This window comes from Alexandromys fortis, unplaced genomic scaffold (genome assembly GCF_014885135.2).
Source record: "Alexandromys fortis isolate MF-2015 unplaced genomic scaffold, M_Fortis_MF-2015_v1.1 scaffold_263, whole genome shotgun sequence".
Taxonomy (NCBI): Eukaryota; Metazoa; Chordata; class Mammalia; order Rodentia; family Cricetidae; genus Alexandromys; species Alexandromys fortis.
The window spans coordinates 856,053-872,043 of NW_026068165.1; the positions used below are offsets into that span (position 1 = coordinate 856,053).

Below are 15,991 nucleotides of genomic sequence, written 5' to 3' on the forward strand. Positions count from 1 at the left end.
GATGAGTGTGTGATGATGTGAAAGTCTCTTTGGTTGGGGGTATATAGGTGGAAGAGGAGGCTCTTAGTAACCTTACCCTTGGCACCTGATGGGAGGCACTCCTCCCCTGTTGTAGGGGTTATCAAACAGTCCAGGCCTGTGGCTAAGCAACGTTTGAATACTAAGCTACATCTAGCACTGAAAAGAGTTTGAATCTGACCAGATGAAGTCTTGGTATACTATCGTGAGAAATCCTGGGCCAGCCTGGCAGTGGTGGCACATGCCTTTAATTCCAGCACTTGGGAGGCAGAGGCAGGCAGATCCCTGTGAGTTCGAGGTAAGCCTGGCCTACAGAGCAAGTTCCAGGACAGGCTCCAAAGCTACACAGAGAAACCCTGTCTAGACATAAGAAAGACAGAAAGGAAGACAGAAAGAAAGAAAGAAAGGAAGGAAGGAAGGAAGGAAGGAAGGAAGGAAGGAAGGAAGGAAGGAAGGAAGGAATCAAGAAATCCTAGGTCATGGGCTGGAGAGATGGCTCAGAGGTTAAGAGCATTGCCTGGGGTCCTGAGTTCAATTCCCAGCAACCACATGGTGGCTCACAACCATCTGTAATGGGGTCTGATGCCCTCTTCTGGCCTGCTGGCATACATGCAGACAGAATATTGTATACATAATAAATAAAATATTTAAAAAAAAAAGAAATCCTAGGTTAAATTCTGAGCCCCTCTCCTTCTGTCTCTAATAGATTTGGAGAAAATTCACAACTTTCCAATTCTGAAAAGCTGAGGTGACATCCCTAGCTCATACTTTTTGTAGGTTTGGGTCTGGGTACCGGAAATCGAAGTTATAGCCTCAAGAATACTAGGCAACCCCCTCCCCATCTTCTATTTTGAGACAGTGTTTCCCTAAGTTGCTCAGGCTGGCCTTAAATTTGCTGGCATCCTGCTTCAACCCACCTCCATTAAAGGTTGTGTTCTTCTTGCTTTTCCTGGTGTGACCATTATGTAGCTGGTCTGGGGAAAGGCCAAGAGCAGATAAGCCCTTAGGTTGCACATTTGTACAACAGCAAGTTTAAAGAATTGTTGCAAGAGGGCGAGGGATAGGGGCAACTGGAGAGACGGCTCAGTGGATAAGAACACTTGCTCTTCCAAAGAGCCAGGGTTCGATCCCTAGATCCACAGGGGCAGCAGTAATTTCAGGTCCAGGGGATTCGACGACTTTTCTTCCAGCCTTCACAGGTTTGCAGAGAAGCCTTGTTGACCTGAGTTCCATCCCCAACCCACGTAAAAGCAGCAAGAGATAACTGACTCCATGAAGTTGGCTCCCGGCTTCCACACTCACAAGGTAGCACGCACGCGCCCCCCAAACATACACACGGTAATAATAACAAACTAAAATATTTTTTAAAAGTGTAGGGGGAGAGCTGGACAGGGCGCTCATCTGTACTTGGAAGGTGGAAGAGGAAAGATCTCCGATCAACACCGGTCTCAGCTTCATAATATATTCGAGGCCAGCCTGAGCTATGTGAGACCCTGTATGTCTCAAAAACAAAAAAACAAACAACAGAAAAAAAAGGATTTTTGGCTAGTAGTCTTCCCCGAGGGGAAGGGGACAATAAGTTCTCTAGGCAAGATCTGGAACGCCAACTTAAGGGGTGTGAAATGCAACGTGTTGGGCACCAGGGGGCACCAGTCGGACCCGTCCCGGACCTAGCAACCCACGGTAGCCACACCACCTCCTTGCAAGGCGGGAGGTCCCGGGAGTCGTGCGGTTCGTGCGCGCCGTCTGTAGTGACCTCCCCGCGCCCCTCTCCACTGTCCCCTCCGGGTGTGAGCGCCGCGGTGGCGACGGTGTGCTCCTCTGGGTCCGCGGAAGAGAGGCGGGAACCGCGGGCAACCGGACGGCGCGGTCGGTCACTCGTCCCTGCGAGGACTTGGAGACAGCTGTTCTCTCCGGCGGCCGTGGGGGGCAGCAGAGGGGACCGCGACAGGTGCGGGAGCCCCTCCCAAGGCAGAAGTGGGAAGGCAGGCTCCGGGGTCTGTTCCCAGGCTGGAAACCACCCCCGCCCACCCCCCAAGCAAATCCCCCCGAGAGGCCGGGCCGGCGCCGGGTCTGCGGGAGGAAGCGGCCGGAGACAGAGCGATTTCACGCGGCCTCCGGGGCTCGGGTTCCCGGGCCGGATACATGAGTTATGAGGCTTTGAGTCTCGGGGAAACTGAGGTGGCGTGAACGCTAGGCTAAAAAACAACCTCCCACTCAAAAAATGGAAATATTCATACTCCAAAAGAAAAAAAAAATCCCTCAAGTGATCCAACCGGCTAGGGGAGTTGAGTGATTTGGTTAATGGGCGAGGCCAGCTTTCAGGGGGCTGGGCTTTGGCGCGCTCCCCACCCGCATTCACTACCTTTCCCCGGCCTGGGGACTTTTGAATTCTTGATCTCCTCTTAAGCATCTCCGGGGGAAATTGCTAGAGGGAGACCCCTCCTTGACCCTCTTGGCCAAGCTGCGGGCTGGCGGGGCGCGCTCTGGGCGGTTGTCCCAGGTTGCGAGCAACCCTCGCGACTCCAGCCTCGCACAGGAGGGGGCGCGGCCGTGACTCACACCCCCTTCCCCCTTCCCTCCCTCCCTCCCTCCCTCCCTCCTTCCCAGACAGAGCCTCCTCTGCAGTCCCGCTCCGGACTCGGACTCCGGCTCCTCTTGCCGTCCGCAACCTCCACTGCCGCCGCTGCACTACCTATTCGCTGGTTGCTCAGGTGGCTGTCGCTTCGATGTCCTAATCCAGGGGCCCCCGGGCCAGACTCGGCTGGGCTCCCTTCACCCTCCCTTCACCATGAAGGCGACTCTGCAGGTGCTGGGCTTCCTTCTCAGCCTGGCCCGGGGTTCCGAGATGGGCAACTCTCAGGCAGGTAAGCCGCGCGGGGAGCACCAGCAGGCTGGAAGCGGAGAGCGCGACCTGAGGGCGCGCAGACCCTGGGCAAGGGGGTTCGGGTTCTGCCCCGCTGAACTGGGGGGTGCGACCCCGAGTTTACTGGAACAACCAAAGAGGGGACCGTGTGGCTCGGTTCTCGGAGTGGGCTGGGCAGGGACCGCATTCCTGGATGCCTACTCTTCTCCCCAGGGCGTCAGGGACCCTCTGATTGCTCTTTTTCTGATCAGGTTGATGCAAACAGTAGTTCTGAGAGCCTGCAGAGAGGGAGGGTGGGGACCCTTCTGTAAACCTGAGAAGCCTCGACTTGAGGGTCTCTGTTTGCTCTGCGGTTCCGTGGCCCCCACCCCACCCCAGGTTTCAGCAACCCCCAGTTTCGTTGTTTTGCCGACAGGGCGGAGCTATGCAAGGGTTTGAAGTTGTTGTTGTCTGATGTTGGAAAAACAAGGGTGGCACCTCCTCTTCCGTGAGTGGGGCTGCCCTGAGAAGGCCGAGATTAACCTGAGGGCCAAGTCCAGGTGACATCAGAGGGAGAGGCCTCATGGAGGCTGGCTGCCTGCCTTCCCACAAGATAAGCTGGTCCCCAATTTAACCACCTTCTCTCTACCAAGACCCAGGTCAATTCAATTAACATGTTGCGCATCTACTATATAGTATACGTTTCCAGGGTCTATGCCTGAGCCTGCAGGTGTGGGAGAAAGGACAATTAGACCTATTTCTGAGGTACCTCTCCCACCTTCCGAACGGCGTGGTCCGTGATCTCGCTGCTAGACCCCCCATTCAGTTTATTGTCTAACTTCAGACAGCCCAGACTGTACCTCTCTGTGCCTCCCATTCCGCTATGGAATGGATGTCTCCAGGACCGTGGACACCTGAAGAGTTCTGGGGTTGGTGTAATTCTCACTTCACCCCCAGAGCTCAGCTTGGGGTACAGCCCCAAGCCCCAGGGCCCCTTCCCCAGGGTGGGAGTGGGAGAAACCACCTGTGCTTCCCCCACAGTTGCTGGGCCTAAATTTAGCCCCTGGGATCTTGAGATGTGAACACTCCCAGCTGGTGGAGGGGGTGGTCTGGAGACTGGAGTGGGAGGAACCAGGGGAGTGACCTTATCACTCTTCCATCTGACTGTGTCCCCCCCTTTAGCCAGGAACCCAAGAGTCCAGGATTCTCACTACCCTCCCCAAGAGGCAGGGAGCAGCCGTGGTTGGGTCTCTCTCTACCCTTTATCTCTGTCCTGCAGCCTCTGGGCATCCGGCCCTGTCTCAAACCTTCTATAGCCCCTTTGTCCCCTTGTGTGTGTGGCTAGGGCAACGGGAGGGGAGGCTTCTCAGGGGCTGGATGTTCTTGTTGTGTCCAACCCCAGTCAGTGCTCTCTCCCTACATAAGAAGGGCTCTGCCGTTGCTCCTCTGGGAGCGTAGGTTCTGCGCACAGACGGTTCTCACTGCTTCCTTGCTGATTTCCCCAAGTTGCCGGGTTGCTCCAGGGTAGTTGTTTATACTCCTGTCCTGCCCAGGTCCTTTGCCCCTGTTTATGAAATATGGACTTTACCCTCAGGGTGGCAGGTAACCGAGACCTGTAAGGCCTTGTAAAGCATAAGACACAAAGTGTACAAGTGGAATGGACTGGCCTCTTGTAATACTTCCCAGTACGGATCCCAGGGGCAAATCTCTCTGTGTGAGCCAGGGGAACTGTGTACATGTTTGTGTGCCAGTACATGGTGTGTGCACACACGGTGTGTCAGTGCTCATGCACACGTATGCACGCATCTCTTCCCTATCCAGAGATCCTAGCTCCTCCCTTATCAGGGGAAAAGGGGTTGGCGCCTTGATTTGGAAGAGGGGTGTCCTGCCAGGAAGGGGACAGGGGCGGGGCCATTTCAGAAATGACTAACCTGCCTAGTCTTTTACTTCAGTCCAAGGACCCTGGGGTTCCTGGATGCCTCTGGGAGCTTCTAACCTGTTTATACCTCGTTGCTGGAACTGGCTGGCCCACTCGTTCCTTCATGGAGGATCTTAAAGAAGGGGTCAGACCAGAGGTGTAGCCAGCAGGAGAAGCTGGGGCCTCTGTCTCTCTCTCCCACTGTTCCGCTCCTGCCCCGCCTCAGGGAAGGGTGGTTAGAACAGGTGGTTCACCCCCTTGCCCCCACCCTCCACAAGCGCTGTGTTAGAGGAAAGATCCTTAGCATTTCCAGGGCCAAGTCTTCCTAAACCCCATTACCCTCCCTTCTTACGAAGGAAAGTGAAAGAAGTGAAAGCCAAGACTGGACTCCCTGGCCACTCTTCTGGGCTCCCCTGGGAGCACTGGCACAGTTACATACAGGTCTTTTTACTGACTACTGCTGACGGTGAAGTTGGAAGAAGGTTCGGGAGTGGAGGCTCTGTGCTGTTTCTCTCCAGGGCTGCCCTGTGATGCTGGGGGAAGCTGGAACACGTTGGCTCAGGGGAAGGGACTAGAAGGGAAACCAGAGTTCAGGAAGGGGGAGGCCGCAGTTCCTTATCCAGCTTTAGAGACAAAGCTCCCATTGACCCCCCCCCCACCCTACTCCAGGGTTGCTCCCTCCAGTGAGGTCACTTGTCTGAGCCCAAAGCTTCAGGATAAGAGGGGGGGTGCTGCTAAGGATGGGGTGTCTGGGATAGGGTGGGGCAGCCCCCTCCTCCTGGATAGAATCGCCTCATTGTGGGCTGAAATGTGGCCCCAGGCACTGCCCCCACCCTCTGCCCCCATCCCACCCTCTGTAGACACAATAGGGGCTGTGTGCTAGCCCCAAAGAGATGTTTATTCCAGGGTCTAGAGAGAGGCAGGATGGGGGCAGAGAAGTAAGTGCCTTAGTTGAGAAGAGGGTAAATCAAAGTTTGATCCCTGCCTAATGTGTCCTATCAAGGGAGGAGAAAAGTCCCCTGATGTCGTCCTTCTGCGTTAACCCCTCAGTGACCAAATGAGTGCCTGACTGAGTGCCTGATAGAGGCACGGTGGGGACTCTGGTGTGGCAAAGCACACAACACACTTCATCTTTCTGTTTGTAATGATGAGGGGAGCACGGGAAGTGGGGCGACCCCAGCCTTGGAGGGCTAGAAGGCAGAATTAATTAGAGGCAGTGAATGCAACTGTAGACACCTGAGGGGCTTCCGTGGAGGGGACGTCTAGCTTACCTGTCTGTCTTCCCTCCCCTTTCGCAGTGTGTCCTGGGACACTGAATGGCCTGAGCGTGACGGGTGACGCGGAGAATCAGTACCAGACGTTGTACAAGCTCTACGACCGGTGTGAGGTGGTGATGGGCAACCTGGAGATTGTGCTCACGGGGCACAACGCTGACCTCTCCTTCCTGCAGGTGAGTGTGCACAGACCCCCCCCCCCAGCCCACCTCTCCTGGTTCCTCTTCCTTTTCCTAATGGGGAGGGGGCGGGGAGGTGTAGAAGCCACAGAAAGGGACAGAACAGCTGGTGTTCTGGTAGGCAGAACTGAACAGTAAGCCATGCAAGGACCCAGAAGCAGCTGGGGAGATGACAGAGGGACCCAGCCGGAACCTTCCCGTTATGAGTGGTTCCGAGAAGAAATGGGTTGCAGACGTAGGCCCTTGGTTATTTCTGGGAGTGTTTGCTCACAAAAGCAGCCCAGCAGTGTGATAGCAATACTTCCTACGAATGAGGAACTGGAAAGAATTCAGAGCTGGGGTGCTGGCTCGTTGTTGGGGTGCTTGTAGAACACGCATGAGGTCCTGGAATCGGTCCACAGGGAGGCTGGTCCAGGAATGGGCCTGTAAGCTCATCTACTGGGGAAACTGAGGTGGGATAATGATCGCTGGAGCCCGGAGTTCAAGACCAGAGAGTTCAGGACGCGAGTCAGGGGGCCATGGGAGTCAAGGGGCCGCTGTGGCTCAGTGAGTTAAGGGTTCCTTCCTCCATACCTTAAAGGAAAGACTTTGCCTTGTTCTGCCTTTCACTGACATGACCTGCTCTATCATAGTGGATCCGAGAAGTGACAGGCTATGTCCTCGTGGCAATGAATGAATTCTCTACACTACCCTTGCCTAACCTCCGAGTGGTCCGGGGAACCCAGGTGTATGACGGGAAGTTTGCCATCTTTGTCATGTTGAATTACAACACCAACTCCAGCCATGCCCTACGCCAGCTCCGCTTCACTCAGCTAACTGGTTAGTGTCCATGACTCCTGGCCTCCCTCCCAGCCTCCCTGCTGACAGGCAGGGCCTTGGTGAGGACCCAAGATGGCTAGCTCTCAGCTTGTCTTAGCCGCCCACTACCTTGCTGGTTTAGAAACCCACCGCTCTTTAAGCAGTAGAGGGGCCCAGGAGGGAACTGAGGGTGTCTGCTCTGGGAAGGAGGGACCCTATGTGACCATGGGGCTGGACTGGGAATTGGATCCGTTGCCCATGCCTCCAACTTTGAAGTACAAGAGTCGCTCCATCTCCCCGCTTCCCTGAAATCTTACCTTTGCCTCGACCAGGGAAGACTGCAGTGGGTTAAAACACAATCTGAGCACCCTCTGCTCGGTTCCAGTTGCTTGGAAAACACTCAGCTAAACCTAGAGGATTGAATCAGGGTGTCCTGTCCTGCTTTCCCCACCCCTCCCCCACTGGCTAAACCGGATCTAGACAGGTGTCTGAAGAGGCAGGCGCTTCTGACTCCTCCTCTTCCAGGGCCGGCTTTTCCAGAAGCCTGTGTTTGGCTGGACCACCTGAGGGCCAGGCCCGTGGCCCCCCCACCAGCCTGAGTCTTTGGGTATTTAGGAAGGTATAATAGAGGAGTCACGCTGCGGACTTCAGCCTGTGGCTTTTCTCCCCACCACAGAGATTCTGTCGGGGGGCGTTTATATCGAGAAGAATGACAAACTTTGCCATATGGATACAATTGATTGGAGTGACATCGTGAGGGTCCGAGGGGCCGACATCGTGGTGAAGAACAACGGGAAAAACTGTAAGAGGCGATGGCGATCAAGATGGCTCCCCTTGTCCCTGCAAACCAGAGTGACTCCTTTCTCATCCCTACTCTACCCCTTATCTGAACTCACCTTCCCCAAACACTTACCTCAGGCCTTTGACCCAAGAGTCTGCCTATCAGGAGGGACCAGGTCATTCTCCTGGAGCCCAAACCAGTGTATCCAGAAAAGAGGCCAAAGTTGTCTAGATGCTGAGCGGGGAGATCAGATCTGGACCAACCCCGATTGCTCTTTGCCAGTATGACATCTCCCTGCCACCCTGACCTAGTAGTCTCCCCTATCTGTTTGTCTGGGAGGAACCACGTTCCTGGGATGGCACTGGGGCTGAAGTTGGCGTCTGTCCCAGTCCCTCCCCTTCAGCTGCCCAGTGGGTAGTGTGGAGGAGTGGCTCCACCCTTGTTGACAGGTTCACTTGTGCCCAGCCCTGCTCTCCAAGGGCAGGGAGAGACACAGCCCAGGGCTTTGCTCCCAGGGCTGAGGTGCTTCTGTGCTGACATCATACCCTGTTGATTCAAGCAAGTCTTTCTCAGCCCCACGGTCCTGAGTGTTACTGTCTGTCTCCCATCCAGGTCCACCCTGTCATGAGGCCTGCAAGGGACGATGCTGGGGGCCTGGACCAGAAGACTGCCAGATATGTGGGTTTGAATTTCCTTCTAAAACATTAAAGCTCATATCCTCTCATACTCTCCCTAGGCCATCCTCTCCCTGCCTGGGTCGATCCTAATGGTCAAAATGAGCAATGGCCTCGGAATTTAGCCCTGACCGCTATACTTCTTTCCACAGTGACCAAGACCATCTGTGCCCCTCAGTGTAACGGTCATTGCTTTGGGCCCAACCCCAACCAGTGCTGCCATGACGAGTGTGCAGGGGGCTGCTCTGGACCCCAGGACACGGATTGCTTTGTACGTAGTGTCTGTGCTCTGAAACGGGGGGTACAGGCTTTGGAGAGGAGTAGGGGTATATGGAAAATATAAATGCTAGGAATCTTCTTCATCCCCAGGCCTGCCGACACTTCAATGACAGTGGGGCCTGTGTGCCTCGCTGTCCACAACCTCTTGTGTACAACAAGCTAACGTTCCAGCTTGAGCCCAACCCCCACACCAAGTATCAGTACGGAGGGGTCTGCGTTGCCAGCTGTCCCCGTAAGTATCTGAGGGGAAGGGACAACAATAGTGAACCCAAGATCTGAGACAGAAATTTGGAATGCAAGCTGGGCGGTGGTGGCGCACGCCTTTAATCCCAGCACTCGGGAGGCAGAGGCAGGCGGATCTCTGTGAGTTCGAGGCCAGCCTGGTCTACAAGGGCTAGTCCCAGGACAGGCTCCAAAGCTACAGAGAAACCCTGTCTCGAAAAACCAAGAAAAATTTGGAATGCAAAAGGGATTAAATTGCTGGGCAATGGTGGCACACACCTTTAATTCCAGCACTTGGGAGGCAAATGCAGGCTGATCTCAGTTTGAGTTCAGGCCAGCCTGGTCTACAAAGTGAGTTCCAAAATAGCCAGGACTTAAAAAAAAAAAAAAAGAGGGATTAAGGTAGATGTTAACTCTGGAACCTATGTGTGATCATGTGACCTCAACTAGTGAGTGACATAGCTTCTGGCCATGGCCACTTGGAACAACAAAGAGCAAAGGAGGTTGGGAATGTTGACGGAGTGCTTGCCTAGTGTGCACAGAGCCCTGGCTTCGAAAACTCCAGTACCATGAACTGGGCAAAATAGGGTACTGTACTCTCAGCACTCGGAAGTAGTGGCGGGAGGATCAGAGGCTCGTGGTCTTCCTCAGCTTCGTGAAGTATTTGATGCCAGCATGGCTCAGCAGTTGAGGAGACCAATCGCTGCCCTTCCAACAGACTCAGTTCCTAGTGCCCATATCAGGCAGCCCGTAGTAGCCTACAATTCCAGCTCTAGGGGCCCTGACGTCCTCTTCTGGACTCCTCTGGTGCCAGGCACAAATGTGGTACACATACCTCATACAGGCATTATGTACACACATAAAATAGGAGGCTGAAGAGGTGGCTCAATGGTTAAGACTTGCTGCTCTTCTGAAAGACCTGAGTTGGATTCCCAGCACCCACACAGGGATATTTGATGCCTTTGCCTTCAAGAGCACCTGTGCGTGCACAGACAGATGCACATACACATAATTAAACATAACAAAAATGAATCTTAAAAATACATAATTAAGGGGCTGGAGAGATGGCTCAGTGGTTAAGAGCACCGCCTGCTCTTCCAAAGCTCCTGAGTTCAATTCCCAGCAACCACATGGTGGCTCACAACCATCTGTATTGAGATCTGGTGCCCTCTTCTGGCCTGCAGGCAGAGCACTGAGAATACTGTATACATAATAAATAAATAAATCTTTTTTAAAAAATACATAATTAAATCTTTTTCTCATAAAGGGCTTGAGGCCATCTTTTTAAAAAGGGATTTATTTATTCATGTACTTTATGTACATGAGTGTTTTGTCTGTATGTATATTTTCACACCATAAGAGAGCATTGGATCTCATGGGACTGAGTTAAAGACAGTGTGAGCCACCCTGTGGGTTCTGGGAATTGAACTCAGGACTCTTGGAAGAGCAGCCAGTGCTGTTAACCTGCTGAGCCATCCTTCCAGCCCCCCGAGGCTCTCTTAAGAACAAAGGGATGTCTAATTTATAGGACAAACCTGAGGAACTCTAGGTTGCAGGTGTGTAAGGGGAGCAGGGGTGAAGAGGAGGGGTCTTAGTAATTGGCAGTATTTTTCATATCTAATGACGATCGATCTCCTCCTTCCTAGATAACTTTGTGGTTGATCAGACATCTTGTGTCAGGGCCTGCCCTCCTGACAAGATGGAAGTAGATAAAAATGGACTCAAGATATGTGAGCCTTGTGGAGGATTGTGCCCAAAAGGTGAGCAGTCTTATATCCAGCCTTCTCTCTGAGATGAGCCAGAACCCAGAGCTGAGACTGTTTTGTGTTGGCAGCCTGTGAGGGGACAGGCTCTGGAAGCCGCTACCAGACTGTGGACTCTAGCAACATCGATGGGTTTGTGAACTGCACCAAGATCCTGGGCAACCTGGACTTCCTTATCACTGGCCTCAACGGGTAAGAGACTCTGTCTTCCCACCCTAATCTCCCGGCCCCTTCCACCACACAACCTGCTTCAGTGACTTAAATCCCTCCAGTGCAGCTGGCTAGAAATATAAGGCATGAAGTTGTAAGAGCTACAAAGAACCTAAGAGGATGCATAGCTCCACCTTCCTTCCACCTGGAGCTTGCTGTCCCTCAGTGTCCCTCAAGGCCATCCCTACGCAGCACAGTTTACCCTGAGGAACGATGCAGTATGGACAGTATGGACCAGCTAAATTTTTCAGAAGCTCTTCCTTAATAAGAGGAAGCTGGAGAGACAACACGGTTAAGATCGCATACTGCTCTCCCTCAGGTCCACAGCTGTCTATGCCTCTGGTCTCAGTGGGCGCGTGCGCGCACGCGCGCGCACACACACACACACACACAAGACTAAAAATAATGAAAATGATTGTCTATTTCTCATTTCTTTACATTTATTTATTTTATATGTGTTATATGTGTGAGTATTTTGCCTACACATGTGTCTATGAGCCACGTGTGTACCTGGTGTCCTCAGAGCTCTGAAGAGGGTGTTGAGGTTGAGTCAGTCACCTGGAACAGGAGTTACAGACAGCTGTGAGCCATTATGTGGTTGCTAAGAATCAAACTCAGGCCCTCTGCAAGAGCAGTTAGTGTTGTTTGCTTGTTTGTTTGTTTGTTTGAAACAGGGTTTCTATGTAGTTCTGGCTGTCCTAGAACTTGATCTGTAGACCAGGTTGGCCTCAAACTCACAGAGATCTTCCTGCCGCTGCCTCCTGAGTGCTGGTATTAAAGGCAAGTGCCATTATGCCCAACTATACATTTTTTTTTTTTTTGAGCATTTTTTAAAAATTTCTCTCAGCAGAGCGATGGTAATGCACACCTGTTGAGTTCAAGGCCAGCCTGGTCTACAAGAGTTAGTTCCAGGACAGGCCCCCAAAAACAAAAACAAACCATTTCTCTCTTTTTGTGCATACACAGGTATGCACACCTTTGACCTCAGTTTTATTTTGTTTTTGTTTTTGTTCCCAATGAGATAAGGTCTCCACAGTAGCCCAGTTTGACCTCGATCTTGCCACCCTTGTTCAGCTCCTCAAGTATTAGTGCTGAGATTATAGGTGGGAGCTTTCACCTCTGCCCTAGTTTGTTTATCTTTTTCTGTGTATGGGTGTTTTACCTCTATGTTTGTTTGTGCACCCTGTGCATGCAGTGCCTGAGGAGGCCAGAAGAGGGCATCTGAGGCTATGGAGCTGGAGTTATAGCCTGCTGTGGGCAGCCCTGGAGAATCAATTCCTTTCTTTCTGGCATGGGATGCACCGGGCACATGTATTTATGTTTCTCCGAGGAGCTCTGTTTGCTTAGTTTGAAGACTTGATGTAGGAGCCAAGAGGCTGGGTTGGTTCTAGGAGAACAGCTTGCTTATCATATTTGAAGCCCTGGGTTTGATCCCCAGCACTGAGGGGAGAAGGACATCTAGAAACCATGTTCCAAGGTGTGGGTGTGTTTATTACCACTGAGACATACCTCTGCTGTACTGAGAGGTTTTTACTGTTCCCCCAGAGACCCCTGGCACAAGATCCCTGCTCTGGACCCGGAGAAGCTCAATGTTTTCAGGACAGTACGGGAGATCACAGGTGAGGAAGAGAGGCTTCTCCTCCTGGGAGGAGCAGATGACTTTCTGGCATGTATTAAGTTAAGCCACTTAAGAAAGGTCACTCTCCAATCACAGCAGAGTGAGGCAGGTGATGGAGAACTCCCTGCTTATCTGCCGCTCTCCAACCCTCTAGGGTACCTGAACATCCAGTCCTGGCCCCCACACATGCAGAACTTCAGTGTTTTCTCCAACCTGACAACCATCGGGGGAAGAAGCCTCTACAAGTGAGTAAGGCTGCAGAGGCAGAGGCGGTGGTGTCCCAGACAGTGAGCGGGGCAATCGTGTGCTAAGGTGGCGGAAGGGGAAAGCCAACTGCACTGTTGTCGTCTTACCAATGGGGAGGCTGGCCCAGGAGGATCACAGCAAGTTCAAGACCAGGTTGAGCTACACAGTGAGTTCCAGACCTGCCTCAGAAAACGCATCTGCCAAAGAGGGCATCCCCTTTCCATGGTTCTAATGTAACCTGGAGCATTGGTTGAATGGACATAAATCTCCTGTAGGTCTAATTTCCTTCTGTCGTCTGCTTTCTAACCCTGCCTCCTTGTTCCAGCCGGGGCTTCTCCTTGCTGATCATGAAGAACTTGAACGTCACCTCGCTGGGCCTCCGGTCCCTGAAGGAAATCAGTGCTGGGCGTGTCTACATCAGTGCTAATCAGCAGCTCTGCTACCACCACTCTCTCAACTGGACGAGGCTGCTTCGGGGCCCTCCGGAAGACAGACTCGACATCAAGTATAACCGGCCTCGAAGAGACTGTGGTGAGAGAGAGGGCCTAGGAGGGGTGAGGACGGGTGGTCTTGGGGAGGGGGGGGAATAGGGAAAGTTTGACCCTGAGGGATGGGACTGATGAGGAAGAGGGTGTGAGGGCCGAGGCAGCCATGAAGGGTTCGGGGTCTTTTCCTAACGTGTCTGTTCTTTTCTAGTGGCAGAGGGTAAAGTGTGTGACCCGCTCTGCTCCTCTGGGGGATGCTGGGGCCCAGGCCCTGCTCAGTGCCTGTCTTGTCGAAACTACAGCCGAGAAGGCGTCTGTGTGACTCACTGCCACTTTCTGGAAGGGTACAGTGGGGAGAAGGCCAAGGTGGTAGGAGTAAGGCCCGGGAGGGAGGGTCAGAGTAGTGCAGGTGCCATGACCTTCAGGCTGTGTTTCTTCCTCCTTCCCTCTCCTCCCCCCCCACTCCCCCTCTAACCCACTTCAATCCTTCTGCCTAAACCTTCCAAATGCTGGGGTCACAGCTATGAGCCACCATGTCTGGCTTGAGCGTGTGAACGAGTGTGTGAGTGAGGGGGGGCTGGGAGAGACAGACAGACAGACAGACAGACAGACAGGACCTCATAGTCCTGGCCTAGAATTTGCTATGCAGACCAGACAGGACTCAGAGCGCCTCCTGCTTCTGCTCCCTGAACACTGAGGTTAAAGGTGTGTGCTGCTGCCCACGGCCCTCCCCTCCGTTGTTTCTTCTTCTCTTGCTTTCCTGCTTTTGTTTTTAGACTGGGGTTTCCTCTGTAATCCAGGCAGGCCTTGAACTTGTGGAAATCTCCCTGCCTTACCTCCAGAGGGCTGGGATTACAGATGTGAGCCACTACACCTGGCTTTGTAGCCAGCCTTCTGCTTGTGTTTTGGTGGGCATGAAGTCAGGGGTCCTCATTACAGAATAAGAACATGAAGGTCGGAACTTGGCAGTGACCTCTCTCTGTGTTCCCCACGGCAGGGAACCTCGTGAGTTTGCCCAGGAGGGCGAATGTTTCTCCTGCCACCCCGAATGCCTACCCATGGAGGGCATCAGCACGTGCAATGGCTCGGTACAGTAACAGCTCTGGGATCTGTATGGGAGGCGGGGAATGTCTAGGGAATGAGGTGGCCAGATTTCCAGGTGCGCCCAGGGAGGTCAGAGAAGCCTGGAATTTGTCCATGGAAGACCCTGAGGGCTGGGCTGGGCCTTATGGGGAAGGTTGGAATTAGCACTGAGATCTCAATGGCGACATCCCCTTCTCCTCTACTCAGGGCTCTGACGCCTGTGCTCGCTGTGCCCATTTCCGTGACGGCCCCCACTGTGTGAACAGCTGCCCCAATGGGATCCTAGGTGCCAAGGGTCCAATCTACAAGTATCCAGATGCTCAGAATGAATGTCGGCCCTGCCACGAGAACTGCACCCAGGGGTCAGTGACGGGATGAAAGGAAGGAGGGGCCCAGCAGGAGTAGGAACACAGAATTAGGGTGCGGGGAGAAGCAAGAAGAAAGGGTTGGCTGCTTAAGGCCTCACTTCCAGCTGTGGAGGACTGGAGGACATGAAACTCACGACACCAAAGTATCGCACGGATAGGGCAGCTGGAAGAAGCTCAGGAGTATCGTTCAGGAAAGGCTCACTGGGTGGAGATGGAGGATAAGACCATGGAGACGGGAGTGGAGTCCTCTCTGTTCAGGGGCTGGGTTTCCAGCTCCAGGATGAGAAGTCACAGTAGCTTTGTTCTGAAACAAGCTTTTATAAGTGGAGGCTCTTGGACTTGCGTCTCTATTTACTTTATAATCGTGTTTATTTGTTGTGGATATGGGCGTGTGCGTGTGTGCTGTGGTGTGTGTCTGGAGATCAAATGACAACATAAGGAGTTAATTCTCTCCTTCCCGTAGATGGTTCGCAGGAATCAAACTAGGGTCCTCGGGCTTGGCAGTAAATCCTTCACTGCTGAGCCAGCTAAGCCTCTATTGTCTACCTAACTGAGAAGGCCATTTTCTTTTCTAGGTGTAAGGGACCAGAACTACAAGATTGTTTAGGCCAAACAGAGGTATTAATGAGGTAAGGGGAATTAATTGTGGAACCAGGAATGTTTGGGAGAAAGGTTGCGGGGGGACCCATGCTATTCACTCTGCCTTTTTTTGTTGTTGTTTTTTATTTTATTTTATTTTATTTTATTTTATTTTGTGACAGGGTTTCTCCGTGTAGTTTTGGAGTCTGTCCTGGAACTCCCTTTGTAGACCAGGCTGGCCTTGAACTCACAGAGATCCACCGGCCTCTGCCTCCCTAGTGCTGGGATTAAAGGCGTGTGCCACCACTGCCTGGCCCCATTCTCCCTTTTAAAAAATGTTATGAGTATGGTTGTTTTGTCTGCATGTATATCTTTGCATGACTTGCTTGCCTGGTCTCCTTGGAGACCAAAAGAGGGTATGGGATAGCTTGGAACTGGAGTTAAGGATGCTTGTGAGCCATCATGTAGGTGCTGGGTCTCAAACTCAGGACCTCCACAACAGCAGCGAGTGCTCCAACACTCCAGTGTCCCATTCTGCCCTTCTTCTAAGATTTATTATCTATATATTTAAATATTTATTATGTATATAGTGTTCTGCTGGCATGTATGCCTACAGGCCAGAAGGGGGCACTAGATCTCATTAAAGATGAC

General features: G+C 52.7%; 1 protein-coding gene across 2 annotated transcripts in view; it reads left to right on the forward strand.

The window, feature by feature from the left end:
• Positions 1 to 1,625: 1,625 nt before the first annotated feature.
• Erbb3 (erb-b2 receptor tyrosine kinase 3) overlaps positions 1,626 to 15,991 on the forward strand; it is a 22,758-nt gene continuing 8,392 nt past the window's right edge. Inside the window, exons 1-18 of one of the 2 annotated variants that reach the window (XM_050128111.1) lie at positions 1,626 to 1,969; positions 2,629 to 2,757; positions 2,854 to 2,885; positions 6,080 to 6,231; positions 6,867 to 7,053; positions 7,709 to 7,834; positions 8,426 to 8,491; positions 8,640 to 8,758; positions 8,857 to 8,998; positions 10,635 to 10,748; positions 10,823 to 10,943; positions 12,507 to 12,580; positions 12,734 to 12,824; positions 13,151 to 13,356; positions 13,522 to 13,654; positions 14,308 to 14,398; positions 14,601 to 14,755; positions 15,337 to 15,390. In XM_050128111.1, the coding sequence (XP_049984068.1) occupies positions 1,641 to 1,969; positions 2,629 to 2,757; positions 2,854 to 2,885; positions 6,080 to 6,231; positions 6,867 to 7,053; positions 7,709 to 7,834; positions 8,426 to 8,491; positions 8,640 to 8,758; positions 8,857 to 8,998; positions 10,635 to 10,748; positions 10,823 to 10,943; positions 12,507 to 12,580; positions 12,734 to 12,824; positions 13,151 to 13,356; positions 13,522 to 13,654; positions 14,308 to 14,398; positions 14,601 to 14,755; positions 15,337 to 15,390 (2,321 nt within the window). In that variant the 5' untranslated portion in view covers positions 1,626 to 1,640. Of the gene's footprint in view, positions 1,970 to 2,628; positions 2,886 to 6,079; positions 6,232 to 6,866; positions 7,054 to 7,708; positions 7,835 to 8,425; positions 8,492 to 8,639; positions 8,759 to 8,856; positions 8,999 to 10,634; positions 10,749 to 10,822; positions 10,944 to 12,506; positions 12,581 to 12,733; positions 12,825 to 13,150; positions 13,357 to 13,521; positions 13,655 to 14,307; positions 14,399 to 14,600; positions 14,756 to 15,336; positions 15,391 to 15,991 lie in introns of both variants that reach the window. The other variant, XM_050128110.1, reaches the window with a different exon arrangement.